The 19,985-nt window shown below is 44.8% G+C and overlaps 1 protein-coding gene across 3 annotated transcripts; it reads right to left on the bottom strand.

The window, feature by feature from the left end:
• Positions 1-1,734: 1,734 nt before the first annotated feature.
• On the bottom strand, positions 1,735-3,423 carry LOC121976652. 3 transcript variants are annotated; one of them, XM_042528918.1, is made up of 4 exons: positions 3,265-3,423; positions 2,710-2,917; positions 2,552-2,615; positions 1,735-2,423 (listed from the first exon to the last, which is right to left on the bottom strand). In XM_042528918.1, the coding sequence occupies exons 2-4, from the start codon at positions 2,877-2,879 to the stop codon at positions 2,139-2,141; spliced, it is 519 nt and encodes a 172-aa protein (XP_042384852.1). In that variant the 5' UTR covers positions 2,880-2,917; positions 3,265-3,423; the 3' UTR covers positions 1,735-2,138. The 3 variants fall into 3 exon arrangements, with proteins under 3 accessions (XP_042384852.1, XP_042384850.1, XP_042384851.1); XM_042528916.1 differs by lacking the exon at positions 3,265-3,423 and adding an exon at positions 2,991-3,213; XM_042528917.1 differs by lacking the exon at positions 3,265-3,423 and adding an exon at positions 2,994-3,213.
• Between the last annotated feature and the right edge of the window lie 16,562 nt (positions 3,424-19,985).

Here is a 19,985-nt window from a genome sequence, read left to right as displayed (position 1 = left end):
CTGTCTCGATCCCAAAACTGAGCTCCAACAAAACAAAAAAGGGGAAAAAATATACGCAAAACTTCTTCTCGTAATCTGTTCGTCAAATCAGTGCTCCTCTGAAGAACAACAGAGATCTATCTGCTTAAATTCAAAATACTTCACTCCATAACCAACTCTGCAACAACGGAACCCCCAAAAGTTAAAATCATCAATCTTTTCCATCAAAATCGTTCTAATACAAAGCTCAAAAATAACTAAACAGGAAAGCGAGATGGATACGTACCTAGTATGTCGAAATCGAATCCGTCTTCTTCGACCCCTCCGTCGTTGTTCGAATGAGAAGAGAATAAGCGAGGCGCTTCCGATTCAAATTTGGAAAGTTTCCGTCGACTAACAAAAATAGATCGAGGTCACCAGACGACATATATATATATAAAAAAATCCGAATCCAGACTTCGATCTGTGGCTCCGTAGATCGATGGCGATCGCCGCCGGCGTCCTCCTCGACCTCGCTTCGCTTGCTCGATCTGGTCGCCCGCTAAAACCCCAAAGCGAGGAGGAGGAGGAGGACGATGAAGTTTGGCGAATTAATAATGAGCGGAAACGGAAAGTGATGAGGATCCGACGGACGATGTTTGCCGAAGAATTCTCTCACAAATCTTATGTTTGATCCTGTAATGAACTGCTCTGATGATACTGAGAAACACACAATTTCACTTTGCCCATCAACGTTTAACACTTCTCAATCGCTTCCCATAACTTGTAAATCATTTCATAATTGATGAAGATTTTAGGGGTTATTTGTAAAATATAAAAGGTATCTAAAATTTAATGAAGTTTGACTTTTATGGAACTTGTTGACTTTAAATTAATTATTCCTATATATTTTATTTTATTTTATTCATTCTTTTTCCTCGAATTAATTGGCCATGTTTAAATTGAAAAATGAATTCACATTTAAATAATACACTATATATATATACCTAAACCTACCCAAAAAATTATGAATAATTTAATATTTATCACTAAATTCTAACTTAATAGTAGCCATCCGTATCATTTTTCACGTGAGCAAACATCAGCCCGAATCTAATTGAGGTCAACAGATACAACGGTCAACGCCCCAAGATTCCACCGCGAATCCATTGTCCACCTGGTCCTGCACTGACCTATTTTTATATCTTTATGCGCGCGAAAAACAAATGCAGCAACTTCCATTGTAGTTCAATTATGCTATCAGTCATCTAATCTTTGTTGAATTTTCAAGAACAGATTATCTAAATCCACATAAGAATTTTCTTAAATAAAAAAAAATATTTTGTGCCTTTAAATAGAACTTGGATGACAAGCCGGATCCTCTGGACCAGAGGATGCTCTCATATCATGTATTGGTGGGGATGCATGGTTCCTATGGTAAGGGAGCATCTGGACCGCAAAAGGATCTCCTCTGCTTGGATGAGGGCCTTATTTTTTTGAGTGCGCCAGCAGATAACAACTCATTCATTCATTGTGCTCCACACTCTGTCATCAATGCCTTTGAATTGGTCCACAGGTTCTGCTCGAGCAGATATGAAGAATTCAATTCCAAGCTATCACCATTCACCAAGTCCAACGACATCAATATTAAAATATCAGATATTGGGAGAGCACTTGCTTGCTTCTGTTCTTCAACAATGGTGGCATCAGAGCAGCACGGGCAAATGCAAACAAAGAACGTTGAACAGGAGGCAAGGAGGAGAACGCAAGGGCAAATAGCACAAAAGAAAGATAGATTATATGCTTCAAGCATATATATTTATACATGGTGAATATTTAGACTCCTCAGGAGCAAAGCTAAAGATTTTTTTACAACAATAATTCTTAAAACTGAATCAGAAAAGATAGATTTGGTTTTTTCTTCTCCTTCATCTTCTTCTCTTCGTATGCACATAAGAACTTAAATTACAAACAGAAAGATTGGTGCTAGAAAAAATGTGATGTTGCAGAGGAAAAGCTCAAGGCCATGCGAAGTACCTCAGAGCTCCATCCATGGCGACTTCAAAATTTCTTAGGATTCTGTGTTGATGCTATGTTAAGAAGCTAATTTTAGGGGGATTGATTGGTTGGTTGGTGTTATTTGGTAGAGTAGAGCTCCAAAAGGAGATCGGGAGTTTGGCTTAGGCCACGGAGGTGATGCTGCTGCAGCTCCTCCGGCGGCCACGGTCGAGGCAGTCAAAGCCCTCGACGCGGATGGCCGCTGGGACCAAGCCAAACTTGGCGACGGCGAAGCCGTAGTTGGGGGATATTGGCGAGTTGGATTGGATTAGAGGTGAGGAGGCGAAGGGTGCCGGTGGGCGGTCGCCGCAGAAACGGGAGTCATGGACGACGGGGTTCGACGCCCGGCTCGGAGGAGAGCCGCAGAAGAAGGGTGGCGACGAAGCTACTTGATTCTGGTCTCCGCCCTGCGACCAAATATCTAGATTTGATGAGCTAAAAAAACAAAGTCTGAGATCGCCGGAAAGAAATTTTCCGTTGGAATTTGTTCTAGAAATCGATCTGACAAAAGATAGGGAAAAAAAAAAAGGCTTACCGTCAATTGAAATATGTCAAGGAGATCTGCCCCAGCCTTCGAATCGGAGAAGTCTATCTGATAACTGAACAAGGAAGAAACGGCAGAGAGACGGACTTAGGCGAGGAAGAACGCACGAAGAAAAAGCTAGGGTTCAGAAGAAAGGGGAAAAAAGGTACCTCGAGTGCCACCAAAGAGGTCTCACAGGATCAGCGACGGCAGATAACGGGCTCAGCCGCCGGGGTTTGGGGCAAAAGACCGGCGGTCTCCGCTCGGCGACAGCGAAGGTTGCCCTAATCTCTTCGCAGGCGGCGAAGGCGTGCGGCTGTTGCATCGCGCAGCGATTCATGCTTACTCCGATCCCTTCGAGATCCGCGATTGCAACGCCTGTAAACGCAGAGATCCACAGAATGAATTCACCGATCAAGCGGATCAGCTAAGAAAACAAGGATTCCTCAACCACATCTGGAACGAAACCAGGATAAGATCCAAAACCAGCCAAATTCCTGAGGAATGGCTCCGATCGAAGCTAGATATTTGAAATTCCGACACCGAAAATCCAAAACCCACTCCATTTGTCAGAAAAAAATAGCCAAAAATCCCTCGAAAGTCCGGAAAAAGCTCAATGTTTCTCATATGTAAGATCTCAGAACTCCGCGACAGGTTCAAAACCCTCCGATTTTAAGATCTAAAAGCCGGAAAACACGGTAGATCAAAATTTCACCATCAATTACCTTTTTCGCCTTCTCCCTACTCGCGACAAGAAACCGATAGAGGCGACGAAGGGGATAGATTGGAACAGATTTATAATACGACGGAAACGAAGAACAAATAGGAATAAATGAATTAAATAACAAGCTGGAAACAGAATGAAGAACGAAGGAGCGCGGAGAGCGGATGACCGGGAACCGGCAACGACCCGTAATAATAGCCACATGAAATGTGAAATCTAATATTTTAATTTATCTAATTTATATTTTCAATATTACTATTAATATTCCTTGATCCTGTCCGAACGCTGAGTCGACGGACGCTGGGGACGTGGCACTCTCCTCTATCTCCGACCGGCTGCACCAATCTCCGGCGAACCTGCAAGGAAGTCGGGCCGGGTAGGGGTCTCCGGCGACGACCCTCCGACGCTCAAGTCAGGCAAGAGGACAGCAAAGAAGTGGTTCTCAATATCAGAGACTGCGTACCTCCGGCGAAGTGTGAGGCTCCTTATATAGAGCTGGGAAGGGGCTCACGCACACATACTGAGGCGAATACGTGTCCTCAGCCCATACCCCAGTATGGGCTTGTCAGAAAAGCTTACCTGACCCCATACTGCTACAGTCCGGGCACGTCTCTGATGGGACAGCGGAACCCTCTGTCATAAGATCCTGCGTATGGCCTGCTAATCGAACACACCCGCTGTCAGAAGATGTTTCTTTGTCCTTTTGTCTTTTCTTACTCCATGCCGAGCGTCTGACCGGCCGGCAGTTCCCTCGCGTCCGGCCGGTTGTATGTGCTGGTCCGCTCGGGAGATTCCTGGTCGTGTGCTCTGTGGACTGTTCACAGTGTTGCTACTTTATGCCTTCGGCCGAGCGGGTTATCCGCTCGGCCATACGATCATGTTCAACATGAGCGTCGGAACCCCGGCTCCCCGCCAGGGTGTCTTTGCTTCCGTTTAGACCCCGGTCGGCCGGTTGGTCCACTCTTATCCGGTCGACCCTTTAACCTTTTGACTTCCACGTGGCGTTGACTTCCTTAAAAGAGGGTCCCCCGTTCTTACTGCCGGATCACTTGCCTCCCCTTCAAGTCTAGTCGAAAGAGGCGCTTAGTCCGACTGATTGGACCGCCAGTATCGCCGAACGATGTCTCAATTTTTAACGTCGGAGCTCGACGGTCTTCCGACCGGGGGGCTTATAGACGCCGGTCCGTCTCTCGATTTTTAACGTCGGAGCTCGCCGGTCTTCCGACTGGGGGGTTTATAGACGTCGGTCCGTCTCCCGATTTTTAACGTCGGAGCTCGACGATCTTCCGCCCGGGGGGCTTATAGACGCCGGTTCGTCTCTCGATTTTTAACGTCGGAGCTCGACGATCTTCAGACCGGGGGGGTTTATAGACGCCGGTCCGTCTCCCGATTTTTAACGTCGGAGCTCGACGATCTTCCGACCGGGGGGCTTATAGACGTCGGTTCGTCTCTCGATTTTTAACGTCGGAGCTCGACGATCTTCAGACCGGGGGGTTAATAGACACCGGTTCGTCTCTCGATTTTTAACGTCGGAGCTCGACGATCTTCCGACCGGGGGGGGGTTTATAGACGCCGGTCCGTCTCTCGATTTTTAACGTCGGAGCCCGACGATCTTCCGACCGGAGGGTTTATAGACGCCGGTCCGTCTCTCGATTTTTAACGTCGGAGCTCGACGGTCTTCCGGCCGCGCGTCTCTCGATTTTTAACGTCGGAGCTCGACGGTCTTCCGCTCAGAGGGTTTATAGACGCCGGCGCGTCTCTCGATTTTTAACGTCGGAGCTCGACGATCTTCCGCTAGGAGGGTTTATAGACGCCGGCGTGTCTCTCGATTTTTAACGTCGGAGCTCGACGGTCTTCCGCTCGGAGGGTTTATAGTCGCCGGCGTGTCTCTCGATTTTTAACGTCGGAGCTCGACGGTCTTCCGCTCGGAGGGTTTATAGTCGCCGGCTCGACTCTCGATATTTAACGTCGGAGCTCGACGGTCTTCCGGCCGGAGGGTTTATAGACACCGGCGCGTCTCTCGATTTTTAACGTCGGAGCTCGACGGTCTTCCGTCCGGAGGGTTTATAGACGCCGGCGCGTCTCTCGATTTTTAACGTCGGAGCTCGACGGTCTTCCGGCCGGGGGGTTTATAGACGCTGGCGCGTCTCTCGATTTTTAACGTCGGAGCTCGACGGTCTTCAGCTCGGAGGGTTTATAGTCGCCGGTCCGTCTCTCGATTTTTAACGTCGGAGCTCGACGATCTTCCGACCGGGGGGTTTATAGACGCCGGTCCGTCTCCCGATTTTTAACGTCGGAGCTCGACGATCTTCCGACCGAGGGGCATATAGACGCCGGTTCGTCTCTCGATTTTTAACGTCGGAGCTCGACGATCTTCAGACCGAGGGGTTTATAGACGCCGGTTCGTCTCTCGATTTTTAACGTCGGAGCTCGACGATCTTCCGACCGGGGGGGTTTATAGACGCCGGTCCGTCTCTCGATTTTTAACGTCGGAGCTCGACGGTCTTCCGACCGGGGGGTTTATAGACGCCGGTCCGTCTATCGATTTTTAACGTCGGAGCTCGACGATCTGGGTAATATACCTCCGGCCAAACGGTCCGGGGCCTTCGATATCGAGCGTGCGGCTCGTACAATATACCTCCGGCCGAACAGTCCGGGGCCTTCGATATCGCGCGTGCGGCTCGTACAATATACCTCCGGCCGAACGGTTCGGGGCCTTCGATATTGAGCGTGCGGCTCGTACAATATACCTTCGGCCGAACGGACCGGGGCCTTCGATATCGAGCGTCCGGCTCGTACAATATACCTCCGGCCGAACGGTCCGGGGCCTTCGATATCGAGCGTCCGGCTCGTACAATATACCTCCGGCCGAACGATCCGGGGCCTTCGATATCGAGCGTGCGGCTCGTACAATATACCTCCGGTCGAACGGTCCGGGACCTTCGATATCGAGCGTGTGACTCGTACAATATACCTCCGGCTGAATGGTCCGGGGCCTTCGATATCGAGCGTGCGGCTCGTACAATATACCTCCGGCCGAACGGTCCGAGGCCTTCGATATCGAGCGTGCGACTCGTACAATATACCTCCGGCCGAACGGTCCGGGCCTTCGATATCGAGCGTATGGCTCGGCTAATATACCTCCGGCCGAACGGTCCGGGCCTTCGTCATCGAGCCTACGGCTCGTACAATATACCTCCGGCCGAACGGTCCGGGGCCTTCGATATCGAGCGTGCGGCTCGTATAATATACCTCCGCCCGAACGGTCCGGGGCCTTCGATATCGAGTGTATGGCTCGGCTAATATACCTCCGGCCGAACGGCATGGGGCCTTCGTCATCGAGCCTACGGCTCGGATACCATACCTCCGGCCTAACGGCACGGGGCCTTCTCTATCGAGCCTATGGCTCGGATACTATACCTCCGGCCGAACGGCACGGGGCCTTCGCTATCGAGCCTATGTCTCGGATACTATACCTCCGGCCGAACGGCACGGGGCCTTCGCTATCGAGCCTATGGCTCGGATACTATACCTCCGGCCGAACGGCACGGGGCCTTCGTTATCGAGCCTACGGCTCGGCTAATATACCTCCGGCCGAACGGCACGGGGCCTTCGTTATCGAGCCTACAGCTCGGCTAATATACCTCCGGCCGAACGGCACGGGGCCTTCGCTATCGAGCCTATGGCTTGGATACTATACCTCCGGCCGAACGGCACGGGGCCTTCGCTATCGAGCCTATGGCTCGGATACTATACCTCCGGCCGAACGGCACGGGGCCTTCTTCATCGAGCCTACGGCTCGGCTACTATACCTCCGGCCGAACGGCACGGGGCCTTCGCTATCGAGCCTATGGCTCGGATACTATACCTCCGGCCGAACGGCACGGGGCCTTCGTCATCGAGCCTACGGCTCGGCTACTATACCTCCTGCATAACGGCACGGGGCCTTCGCTATCAAGCCTATGGCTCGGATACTATACCTCCGGCCGAACGGTACGGGGCCTTCATCATCGAGCCTACGGCTCGGCTACTATACCTCCGGCCGAACGGCATGGGGCCTTCGCTATCGAGCCTATGGCTCGGATACTATACCTCCGGCCGAACGGCACGGGGCCTTCGTCATTGAGCCTACGGCTCGGCTACTATACCTCCGGCCGAACGGCACGGGGCCTTCGCTATCGAGCCTACGGCTCGGCTAATATACCTCCGGCCTAACGACACGGGGCCTTCGCTATCGAGCCTATGGCTCGGATACTATACCTCCGGCCGAACGGCACAGGGCCTTCGTCATCGAGCCTACGGCTCGGCTAATATACCTCCGGCCGAACGGCACGGAGCCTTCGCTATCGAGCCTACGGCTCGGCTAATATACCTCCGGCCTAACGGCACGGGGCCTTCGCTATCGAGCCTAGACTCGGATAATATACGCCCGGCCGAACGGCGCGGGGTCTTCACCATCGAGCATTTTGCTCGGCTAATATACTTCCCGCCCGGCCTAACAGCACGGGGTCTTCACCATCGAGCCTTTGGCTCGGTTGATATACTCCCGGCCGAACGGCACGGGGGTTCTCGCTCGAGAAACTATAATAAATTTTATGAGCAACAGAGAACATAATTGAAGAACTCACCTGCCGACCAGCAGGGGATCTAACCCAACTTCTTGACTCCCGAATACCCGTGGAGTGAGGAGAATATGATACACTCGTCGAAACTCCTCAAGGCCATTAGGATGACGGAAATTTCCAGGTCGTCCGTCTTCACGTTCCAAACCAGGTGCGTTCTAGCCATGGGGGGATGACTCCGTTCGGGGTACCTTGCCTTTTCTGTTAGTCTAGCCTGGGCGCCTCGTCGGATGAAGACCCCCTCGTCGGACCGGTATCGGGGCAAGCGTTGTTCCCACTTGAGTGCCGGTCGGTCCCTAGTTTTGCCCCCATTTAGAAAGCTGCTCCGGTCGGTCCTCCTGGGACGCTCGGCTACCCGAAGCAAACGTCGCCTGTTGTGCTATCCGCTCAGCTTGAGCCTTCTCTTTCTGTTGCTCCACGAGCTTAGCTGCTCTTGCCTCTATTAGAGCGTCGAGCTTCTCCTGGGAGAGCATCACGGTGTGAGGTCATCCAGCTTCGTCCATCTCTTCCGCTCGGATGCAGGTGCGTTCCCACAGATGGCGCCAATTTGATCCTGTCCGAACGCTGAGTCGACGGACGCTGGGGACGTGGCGCTCTCCTCTATCTCTGACCGGCTGCACCAATCTCCGGCGAACCTGCAAGGAAGTTGGGCCGGGGAGGGGTCCCCGGCGACGACCCTCCGACGCTCAAGTCAGGCAAGAGGACAGCAAAGAAGTGACTCTCAATATCAGAGACTGCGTACCTCCGGCGAAGTGTGAGGCTCCTTATATAAAGCTGGGAAGGGGCTCACTCACACATACCGAGGCGAATACGTGTCCTTAGCCCATACCTCAGTATGGGCTTGTCAGAAAAGCTTACCTGACCCCATACTGCTACAGTCCGGGCACGTCTCTGATGGGACAGCGGAACCCTCTGTCATAAGATCCTGCGTATGACCTGCTCGTCGAACACACCCGCTGTCAGAAGATGTTTCTTTGTCCTTTTGTCTTTTCTTACTCCATGCCGAGCGTCTGACCGGCCGGCAGTTCCCTCGCGTCCGACCGGTTGTATGTGCTGGTCCGCTCGGGAGATTCCTGATCGTGTGCTCTGTGGGCTATTCGCAATGTTGCTACTTTATGCCTTCGGCCGAGCGGGTTATCCGCTCGGCCATACGATCCTGTTCAACATGAGCGTCGGAACCCCGGCTCCCCGCTAGGGTGTCTTTGCTTCCGTTTAGACCCCGGTCGGCCGGTTGGTCCACTCTTATCCGGTCGGCCCTTTAACCTTTTGACTTCCACGTGGCGTTGACTTCCTTAAAAGAGGGTCCCCCGTTCTTACTGCCGGATCACTTGCCTCCCCTTCAAGTCTAGTCGAAGGAGGCGCTTAGTCCGACTGACTGGACCACTAGTATCGCCGAACGGCGTCTCGATTTTTAACGTCGGAGAACTAAACATAGTCCGACTGTATGAAAATAATTTGAAGAACTAAACAAACACATAAAACATAGTTTTATGTCATTTCGAGTTTTGTAGGTTCATCAATCAATTTTCGTCTAGTTCATTTAATTATATTCATATTTTAAAAATTTAATTTAATTTACTATATTAAGAAAAATAATTTTTTGAATATATATTATTTTTTGAATCGATTGTTTTACTGTACTAATGAATTAGGAATCGTAATGGAGATAAAAATAAAATTAGATATGGTTTAATAATTTTAAAGTTAAGATGTATGTTTTAAATATTTTGAAAATTTTTCAAGTTATATGGTTCGGTAAAAAGATAAAATATCATATTTAAAATGCTTTTTTATTTTTTATATTAAAAATGATAAATTAGAGAAAAATCCCCAATCATAATTTTAACTTTTCATGCAGTCCCTATGTCTAAAAAACTTTGTTTTCACTCCCTGCATGGAAAGTTTCATTTATTCAACTCCCTCATGTAAATTTCATTACTTAATTGCCCTTCAGATTTTTTTAGGTACAAAAAGTCCAAAAATAAGTATAATTCCTCTTAAATTTAGCACTTTAAACTAGAATCCAGTATATTTCTATCAAAATTCGGCACTTTAAATAAGAATCCAGTATATTTCTATCAAAATTGGTCCCTCATATTTTTTAGGTATAAAAAATCTAAAAATAAGTATAATTTCTCTTAAATTCGACACTTTAAAGTAGATTCCAGTATATTTTCTATCAAATTGAACATGATTTTTTCCCTACTTAATATAATTCCTTCTAAATTTAGCACAATTCAAAGAAAATCTAGTATATTTTCTATCTAATTAAGTATTATTTTAAAAAAATCTAGTATATTTTTCATCTAATTAAAGTGGAAAAAGAGTCGTGCTCAATTTGATAGAAAATATACTGAATTATAGTTTAATGTGCTGAATTTAAGAAAAATTATACTAATTTTTGGACTTTTTATACCTGAAAATATCAGGGACAATTAGGTAAATTAGTGTCTATTATTTTGGATTAGGAAGTGGAAACAAAGATTTTGGTCAATGGAGACTGCATGTAAAATTGAATTTATGATTGGGGGTTGTATGCAAATTTATCCTAAAAAAATAGAAAAGGTAACGGGAATCACGTGAGTGGCCACGTCGCGTCAGTCACCTCAAGGAAGTTAAGGTGGCGTTTGGTTTAGAGGTTTAGAAATGAGGGAATAGATTCATTTTTAAACCTTGTGTTTGGTTGATGGGAATGGAATCAAGATTTTGAAATGAAACCCAAAAATTTGGATATGGATGAAACCCACCCCCTGTTGGTGTAATATCCCTTAGGTCAAGGTTTACCTGGTTGACCAAGCTTGAGTCTTGGTTTGGATTTCGATGTTTGACAATGAAAGGTTGATTGCAGAAGAGTCAAGTAGGTCAAGGTTGACCGGATACTTGACTATGAAAGTCCTGGTGAGTGAAGCCAGGCAGAAGGAAAATCCTGGTGAGTGAAGTCAGGTGAAAGACCTAGTGAGTGAAGCTAGGCAGTAGGAAAGTCCTGGTGAGTGAAGCCAGGCAGAAGGAAAATCCTGGTGAGTGAAGCCAGGTGAAAGACCTAGTGAGTGAAGCTAGGCAGTATGAAAGTCCTGGTGAGTGAAGCCAGGCAGAGGGAAATCCTGGTGAGTGAAGCCAGGCACGGGGAAATCCAGAGGGGTCAAGGTTGACCAGATATCTGGTGAAAGTCCAAGTAGGTCAAGGGAGTGACTGGATACTTGGCACGAAGAGGAAAGTTCAAGTAGGTCAAGAGAGTGACCGGATACTTGGCACGAATAGAAAAGTTCAAGTAGGTCAAAGGGATTGACCTGACACTTGGTGGGGAGTCCTAGCAGGTCAAGGGAGTGACCAGATGCTAGGCATGATGTACCAACAGGTCAATGTTGACCGGATGTTGGTTTGGGAGGCTTGGGACTTGGTTTTGGGAAGAAACCAAGAGCTGGATAAATCAGTGGATCGATCCAGGCCTTTCCCAGCGAACAGAAAGCCTCTGGATCGATCAGTGGATCGATCCAGGCTTTTCCCAGCGAACAGAAAGCCTCTGGATCGATCAGTGGATCGATCCAGAGGTCCCAATCGATCAGTGGATCGATTGGGACGCTGCTGCTTCGCGCGATAAGCGCTGGATCGATCCATGGATCGATCCAGGCGTTTTTCCCAGAGCACAGAGGCGCTCTGGATCGATCCGTGGATCGATCCAAAGCCTCCCCGATCGATTGGGAATAATCGAATCGATTGGGATCCGACCGTTGCGTCGTATTTGAGCTGCAGGCGAGCGTTGTCTTTAGCACAACTTCACCAATTCATCTGAGATCTTCACTAGCTCCTCCACAGCTCTCTCCAAGCTCCAGATCGGCAGTTCTTGAAGGTTCTTGGAGTCTTCCAAGTCAAGAGGCGGATTAAAAGCGAAGAAGAAGAAAGCTAGGGTTAGGGTTTTTGTACTCATTGTAAGCTTGTGCTTGTATTTCATTACATTTCCCTTTCTTCTTGTATTGAGAGTCTTGTAGGGCTTCTCCGCCTTTGGTAGTTACCATAAAGGAGGGTTTTATTAGTGGAGGGTGCGTGAGTAGGTGTGGATCCTTGGACTAGTCACCTCTTGTGAGGTGGATACCAAGTAAACCAACCTTGTTAGCGTTGTGTGGTTTGTTTCTTGTATTTCCGCTGCGCATCTTTGAAGAAACAAGCAACGACGAGCACCTAGCACACGACGAGCTATTCACCCCCCCTCTAGTTACTTTTCGGTCCCAACAAGTGGTATCAAAGCGAGGTCGCTCTTCACCGGAATCATCGCCGGAAGGGGCAAACAAAACAAGCCAAGCTAGAGGGTGAAGAAGTTGGAGCAAATTCTTCAAGTTCAAGATTTTTTCAAGAAGCTCAACTTCAAGATGCAATTCCAAGATGGACTTGGATTTGACACGAGGGTGGCTCCACCGTATACATCTACAAGTTTCGACTCTTGGAAATCAAGAATCGAAAACTTTCTTATGATGGAGATAGAGCAATGATTTGCTCTAATGGAAGGATTTGAAGCTCCAACAAACTCCAAGGGCAAGCTTCTCAAGAAAAGCAAATGGAGCTCGGAGCAAATTCAAAGGAGCGAGGCAAATGATAAAGTGACTAAGCTCTTGGTCAATTTATTGCCAAGCAACATTTTGGCTCAAATTGGAGAGTTTGAAGATGCCAAGGAACTTTGGAGCAAGTTGGCAAAGATACATGAGATCCCCTCCACTGTACCAAATCAAGGAGAATCCAAAGAGGGCGACTCAATGGATCAAGATCAAGAGGAGGACTCCGAAGTTGAGAGATGCTCAACTTCCGAAGAAGAAGTCCAAGAAGAAGCTTCATCCTCAAAGGAGTGCAATCAAAAGAGCAAGGAAGGAGTATATTCCTTGTTTCATGTACAAGAGGATGAAGAAGAAGGTGAAGCCTCCACCTCTAGGATTGAGGGGGAGCAATCTTCATTGACACCGGATCAAGAACAAGAAGAATCCTCCACATCCGGGTCAAGAGAAGAAGAGGATGAAGAAGCTTCCACCTCCACAAGTCAAGCAAAATCAAATGGAGGAGTATCAAGTTTGGATCAAGAGGAAGCTTCTACCTCCGGATCCAAAGGAAAAGATGCCACCCCTACAAGCAAAGGTATAAATATTTCAATTAATAATAAAAATCATATTATATGCTTTGAATGTAGGGAACATGGGCACTACAAGAGCAAATGCCCCAAATTGGCCAAGAAAAAGGGCCAAATGGCACAAAAAGGCAAGGAGAAGCTCAAGGAGACCATCCCCGGAACAAAGAAGAGCAAGGAGCACATTGTGTGTTTCTTGTGCAACCAAAAGGGGCATTACCGAAGTCAATGCCCTAAGGGGAAGAAGAAGGTGGTCAAGGCTCAAGGAGGAAGTTCATCTCAAGGGGGAGCCTCCAAGGTAAAAAAGAAGGTATCTTTTATTGAGCCTATTCCCTTGCAATATGGTAAAAAGCATGCTAGGTCAAATTTATATCACTTTAATGCTATTTACCATGAAAATAGGAAGCATGATAAGGTCAAGGAAAATCATGTAGCCTATCATGCTAAGACTACCACACCTAGGTTTAGGAACGTAGACAAAAATCTAGGCAATAACCCTAAGGAAAATAGTTACAAGCCTAAAAACCAAAATGCTCATGGACGAAATGGAAAACCAAAAACTAAGGACTTAGTGATAGAAAATCAAGTCTTGAGGTCAAGGCTTGATAAAATGGAAAAGACCTTAAAAAGGATGGAAAATATCCTAAAAGGGCAAAACGAGCATAGCCTAGGTCTAGGAGCACAAAAGTCATCCAATGGCCATAGAGGTTTGGGATACAAACCAAAGGCTAAGAAGGATGTGCCCTCTTACCATAGGGTTTCATATAGTTATGGAATTAACCCTAGGTCTAGTGGTCAAGTCAAGAATACTAGGGAAGTCATCCCTAAGAGTATTTTTGCAATAAATGTGACTAAGGCTTCTAAGAAGTCTAAGAAAGTCACAAACAAGGTCACAAGGGAGGCTATCTCTAGAATTGACCTAGAAAAAGTGACCAAGGCTTCCAAGAAGTCAAACAAGGTCACTAGGAAGGTATCTAGGGAAGTTATCCCTAGTGAATACCTAGAGCATCCAAGGAGCACCAATAGGTGTTGGGTTCCTAGGAGCATCTTCTCTACCCCATAGATGGGTTAGAGAGTGTCAACTCTAAGAAGAAGGGTAGGTAACCCAACTTTGAAGAAATTGACACTCAAGGAGCATTTTCAAGGTTATTATTAACCTTTGAGAATGAAAAGGATTAATGGTTTACTCTTTGGAAAGAGTAAAATGTGCCAAATTTGAGAAGTCTTGATCTTATTTTAAAATGGCACAATTTAGGAAAGACATAAGAAATACCAAGTTGGGATTTTGGTATTGGCTTAGTAATTTAAGGCAAATCTAAGCCTTAATTTAAAATGCTACTCTTGTGGAAAAATGAAATATGCCAACATGTGAGGAATAAGCTTGATTTCAATTGGCATAAGTTAATCAAGAGAATTATAAATGCAAATTTATGCTTTGGCATTTTCGTGAAGCATTTAGGGCGATCTAGGTTTAACTTTTAAGTTTAGCTAAGGGTTAAGGATACTTAGATAGGTAATCTAGGTATTTTATTTATGCTAAACCTTGCCATGTCTTGTTTGCCCATTATATGTCATGACATCATGTTTAATTTTGTATTTAACATTCATGACTTATTATGAAAAATACAAAAATACCATGTCATGTCATACATACATCATGTAGTTATAGAAATCTTTCTTTTAAAAGCTAATTCATTTTGATGTATGCCATAACATTATCATGCATTATTTTATTTCCTTTAAGTTAAGGACAAATGGCATTAGTTCAACAAGTGGCATTTGTTTAACAAGTGGAATAAACAAGTGGCATTTGTTTAACAAGTGAATCAACAAGTAACATCCTTTGTGGATGTTTACCACTCAAAATGCCTAGATAGATATGCATGATTCCTAGATTAGGGCAAAACCAAAAGTTACATCTCACAAAGACCTATAAGATGACTTGTATTTGTTTTAGTGCACATTAGATACAAGTGAGATGTTAGGATGATGAACAAAACTCAAGATGTTGATTTAGTGCATTCTTTTGAATTTTAAGTTCATCAAAACACATAGTTATGTGTTTTCCCATCATTGGGAAAGCTAATGTACAAGTCATGTGCATTAAGCCCAAGGAACATGGTGGGATATCGGTTTTGAAAATGTTTTCAAAATGATTTTGGAAAACCTTGGTGAAGGCTATCTTTTGATAGTAATCACCATTAAATAGTTAAACACAAACTTGAAGAAAACACTAAAGTTTTTGCAAGTTTTCAAGTTTGTGTCAATCTTTGAAAATATAAAGTATTTTCATAGAAAACTATTTTTCCTTGATAGTATATACCCTAAATAATGTCTACACAAATTTTCACGATTTTTGGATTTTTGTAGAATTTTCTAGGGGTTTCTGAAGTTGACTGAAATGGAATTTCAGCAACTATCAGAGCTCCAATCGATCAGTGGATCGATTGGAGTTCCCCAGTCGATCAGGCGATCGATTGAGGAAGGTTCCCCCGCAAGCAGAAGCTCGCTGGATCGATCATCCGATTGATCCAGGAAGTCTGAATCGATCAGTGGATCGATTCAGCAAGGTTCAATCGATTGGAACCCAACTCCAATCGATCCAAGTTGCTGATTTTGGCTGGGAAGGCCTGATTTCAGCATCCTTGAACCTATTTTAGTCTAGGTAACCTTTCCAATCCCCTGAAAATACATTTGTATACATAAAAAAGGTGTTTTCATGTGAAAACAAGGATGGATTGGTTAAGGAAGGCTAAGTTGAAGTTTAGGTTGAGGTTTGTCTCAAATTTTGAATATTTGAACCTCAAAACTTCTACAATTGGGTTTCCTAAAGTTTTAGGGATTCCAAATCATTGTTGGTGCAATGACAGAAGTTACCACCATGTCTTTAGGGGGAGGTACTCTTTAAAGACATGAAAAATTATTTTTTTTATGAATCTTGGACGGTGGTTAACCTTCTGTTAAGACCATGCTCAAGGTTGAGCGTTTGAACTTTAATGGGGAGTGGATATCCTCATTGTTCAGGTGGTTTCAAGTGGATAATGCTTAAGGATGGGCATGTGCCTACATTGGAGGAGAATGTAGGGTTAAGGAAAAATGAAGGGTATGAGACCTTCATTTAGGTCATTGGACCTTGTTAATGCTCAAGGGTGAGCATTGATGATAATGAAGGGTATGGAACCTTCATTATCGTGTTGTTCACAACGAGTGAAGTTGTGAACAACGATGAGCAACTCTTGAGGGGGAGAGTTTTTCAACATGTGGATTTGTTGATGTGTGCCCAAGTATGGGGCATGGTTTGATGTGTGCCAATAGGGGAGAATGAAAGGACTTATGAAAGGGGGTAAGTTAGGCTTTCATTATCTAAGAGGGAGTTTGCCCTCTTAGGGGGAGAATGAAGAGCTTAACTTATGTATTCATTACCTAGTGGCATGAAGAAGGAGGCTATGGGATTAGCCTAACTTACATGTGGTATTGTAAGTGTTATTGTGGTATTGTCAAACATCAAAAAGGGGGAGATTGTTGGTGCAATATCCCTTAAGTCAAGGTTGACCTGGTTGACCAAGCTTGAGTCTTGGTTTGGATTTCGATGTTTGACAATGAAAAGTTGATTGCAGAAGAGTCAAGTAGGTCAATGTTGACCGGATACTTGACTGTGAAAGTCCTGGTGAGTGAAGCAAGGCAGAAGGAAAATCCTGGTGAGTGAAGCCAGGTGAAAGACCTAGTGAGTGAAGCTAGGCAGTAGGAAAGTCCTGGTGAGTGAAGCCAGGCAGAAGGAAAATCTTGGTGAGTGAAGCCAGGTGAAAGACCTAGTGAGTGAAGCTAGGCAGTATGAAAGTCCTGGTGAGTGAAGCCAGGCAGAGGGAAATCCTGGTGAGTGAAGCCAGGCACGGGGAAATCCAGAGGGGTCAAGGTTGACCAGACATCTGGTGAAAGTCCAAGTAGGTCAAGGGAGTGACCGGATACTAGGCACGAAGAGGAAAGTTCAAGTAGGTCAAGAGAGTGACCGGATACTTGGCACGAATAGAAAAGTTCAAGTGGGTCAAAGGGATTGACCTGACACTTGGTGGGGAGTCCTAGCAGGTCAAGGGAGTGACCAGATGCTAGGCATGATGTACCAACAGGTCAATGTTGACCGGATGTTGGTTTGGGAGGCTTGGGACTTGGTTTTGGGAAGAAACCAAGAGTTGGATCAATCAGTGGATCGATCCAGGCCTTTCCCAGCGAACAGAAAGCCTCTGGATCGATCAGTGGATCGATCCAGGCTTTTCCCAGCAAACAGAAAGCCTCTGGATCGATCAGTGGATCGATCCAGAGGTCCCAATCGATCAGTGGATCGATTGGGACGCTGCTGCTTCGCGCGATAAGCACTGGATCGATCCATGGATCGATCCAGACGTTTTTCCCATAGCACAGAGGCGCTCTGGATCGATCCGTGGATCGATCCAAAGCCTCCCCGATCGATTGGGAATAATCGAATCGATTGGGATCCGACCGTTGCGTCGTATTTGAGCTGCAGGCGAGCGTTGTCTTCAGCACAACTTCACCAATTCATCTGAGATCTTCACTAGCTCCTCCACAGCTCTCTCCAAGCTCCAGATCGTCAGTTCTTGAAGGTTCTTGGAGTCTTCCAAGTCAAGAGGCGGATCAAAAGCGAAGAAGAAGAAAGCTAGGGTTAGGGTTTTTGTACTCATTGTAAGCTTGTGCTTGTATTTCATTACCTTTCCCTTTCTTCTTGTATTGAGAGTCTTGTAGGGCTTCTCCGCCTTTGGTAGTTACCATAAAGGAGGGTTTTATTAGTGGAGGGTGCGTGAGTAGGTGTTGATCCTTGGACTAGTCACCTCTTGTGAGGTGGATACCAAGTAAACCAACCTTGTTAGCGTTGTGTGGTTTGTTTCTTGTATTTCCGCTGCGCATCTTTGAAGAAACAAGCAACGACGAGCACCTAGCACGCGACGAGCTATTCACCCCCCCTCCCCCCTCTAGCTACTTTTCGGTCCCAACACCCCCTCCCTTGGGTTTTGATGGAATGAGAATAAGAATTAAGTTTGGACGAAAATACCCTTATTATATTTGTTCAAATTTTCTTTTATTTCACTCTCTCTCCTTATTTTCACTCATCATACTTTCTCTCTCCTCATTCTATCATCACATTTTCTCTCTCAACATACTTTCTCTATATCTCCTCATTCTCTCTCATCACACATTCTCTACCATTTTCTCTTTATATTCTCTCTTATCACACACACTCTCTCATTATTTTCTCTCTCTTCATTCTCTCTTATTTTTTCATCATACTTTCTCTCTCATCATAATTTCTCTCTCCTCAATCTCTCTTACCATTCTCTCTCTCTCTCTCCATATTTTCTCTCATAATATTTTCTCTCTCTTCATTCTCTTCCACCATACTCTCTCTCATCACAGATTCCCTACCATTTTCTCTCTGTATTCTCTCTCATCATACACTCTCTCATTATTTTCTCTCTCTTCATTCTCTTCTTATTTTTTCATCATACTTTCTCTCTCATCATACTTGCTCTCTCCTCAATCTCTCTTACCAAGTTACCATACTCTCTCTCCATATTTTCTCTCATCATACTTTCTCTATTCATTCTCTTCCATCACACTCTCTCTCCTTATTTTCTCTCATCACACTTTCCCTCTCTTCATTTTTTCCCATCACATTTTCTCTCTCATCACATTTTCTCATCATACTTTCTCTCCTCAATCTCTCATTTTCTCTCATCACACTTTCTCTCTCTTCATTTTTTCCTATCACTCTTTCTCTCTTAGCACACTTTCTCTCTCATCATATTTTTTCTTTTCTCAATCTCTTCTATCACGCTCTCTCTCCTCATTTTCTCTCATTACACTTTCACTCTCTTCATTTTTTTCCATCATACTTTCTCTTTCATCATTCTCTCTCATCATATGTTTCTCTCACATTCAACTTTCTCTTCCATCTAATTTTTTCTCTTATTTTCTTCTAAGGGTAAAAAAGGAAATTTAGGTTCATTCTGATTGAAAATATTTGACTAACCAAATATTATTTTTAAGAATGATATTTAAGCTCATACTCATTCCCATTCCACAATACTATGATATCCATTCTCATTCCGATTCTTAGGAGAGAACCAAATGCCACCTAAATCTACTTCATTTTTTTGTTAACTCATATATCCATGGTGTAAATAATTAGTATTCAATGGATAGAGTTGGACTTATAGTTGTAAAACCTAATATAAAAATTTAGCACAAATATAAAGAGACTTGATCTTAGGATGTTAGAATGATTACAAAATAACTCTCCTTTCAAATGGAAATGAAATGTTAAGTTTGTTGGTACAGTGATACTCTCAAGTGGTCAAGTTTAATTTAACTGAATTATTTATTTTAATGTGTTTTACAAAGGCTGTTGTTTCTGCTTGAACTTATGCTCTTGAACTTGTGTTGTTATAATTAGTATTGTTGTTTCTTTAAGTACCATAATTTTACTAATTAGTTTTAATTTGATAATGATTTAATTTTCTTTTAACAGGTATTGTTTGATGAGGTGCTTAACTTAACGACCTAGGACATTTCCATTAATATTGAAAACTATCATATTCCAGGTACTATTATTCCTTTATTAGTGAAATAATTTGAATTATCTTTTTTTTTGTAATTGTTGTGGTTTTGTACATTATAATATGTTGCCTAAAAAACATCTTTCTGGATGTGAGAAAAGGAAAAAAAGAAAAAAAAAACTAGAACAATTGACTGAATCACAAAGAGGTGCTATTAATAAATTCTTTATTAAAAGTTCTCATGAAAATGCATAAAATTCAACTAATTTATTAATAGTTCTCATGAAAATGCATAAAATTCAACTATGATTGTGAATGATGTAGATGAGTGTAATAAGATTCACGATGTTAATGAAGAAAGGGAAAATTTGAGTGAGCATGAAAATGTTTTAAATAGGGTAGATAATGAGAATATTGACATTGATGA

This window comes from Zingiber officinale, chromosome 4B, assembly GCF_018446385.1.
Source record: "Zingiber officinale cultivar Zhangliang chromosome 4B, Zo_v1.1, whole genome shotgun sequence".
NCBI lineage: Eukaryota > Viridiplantae > Streptophyta > Magnoliopsida > Zingiberales > Zingiberaceae > Zingiber > Zingiber officinale.
The sequence above is the reverse complement of the archived record's forward strand: the minus strand, read 5'-3'. Positions and strand labels throughout refer to the sequence as shown.

Bases quoted from the DNA above. Each gene is read 5' to 3' on its own strand.
- LOC121976652 (XM_042528916.1), bottom strand. From the start codon at position 3,105: ATGGAGTGGGTTTTGGATTTTCGGTGTCGGAATTTCAAATATCTAGCT. The intron at 2,918-2,990 runs GTTGAGGAATCC...CTGCGTTTACAG, and splicing joins CTGGTTTCGTTCCAGATGTG to GCGTTGCAATCGCGGATCTC. The intron at 2,616-2,709 runs GTACCTTTTTTC...TTCCTTGTTCAG, and splicing joins CCTCTTTGGTGGCACTCGAG to TTATCAGATAGACTTCTCCG.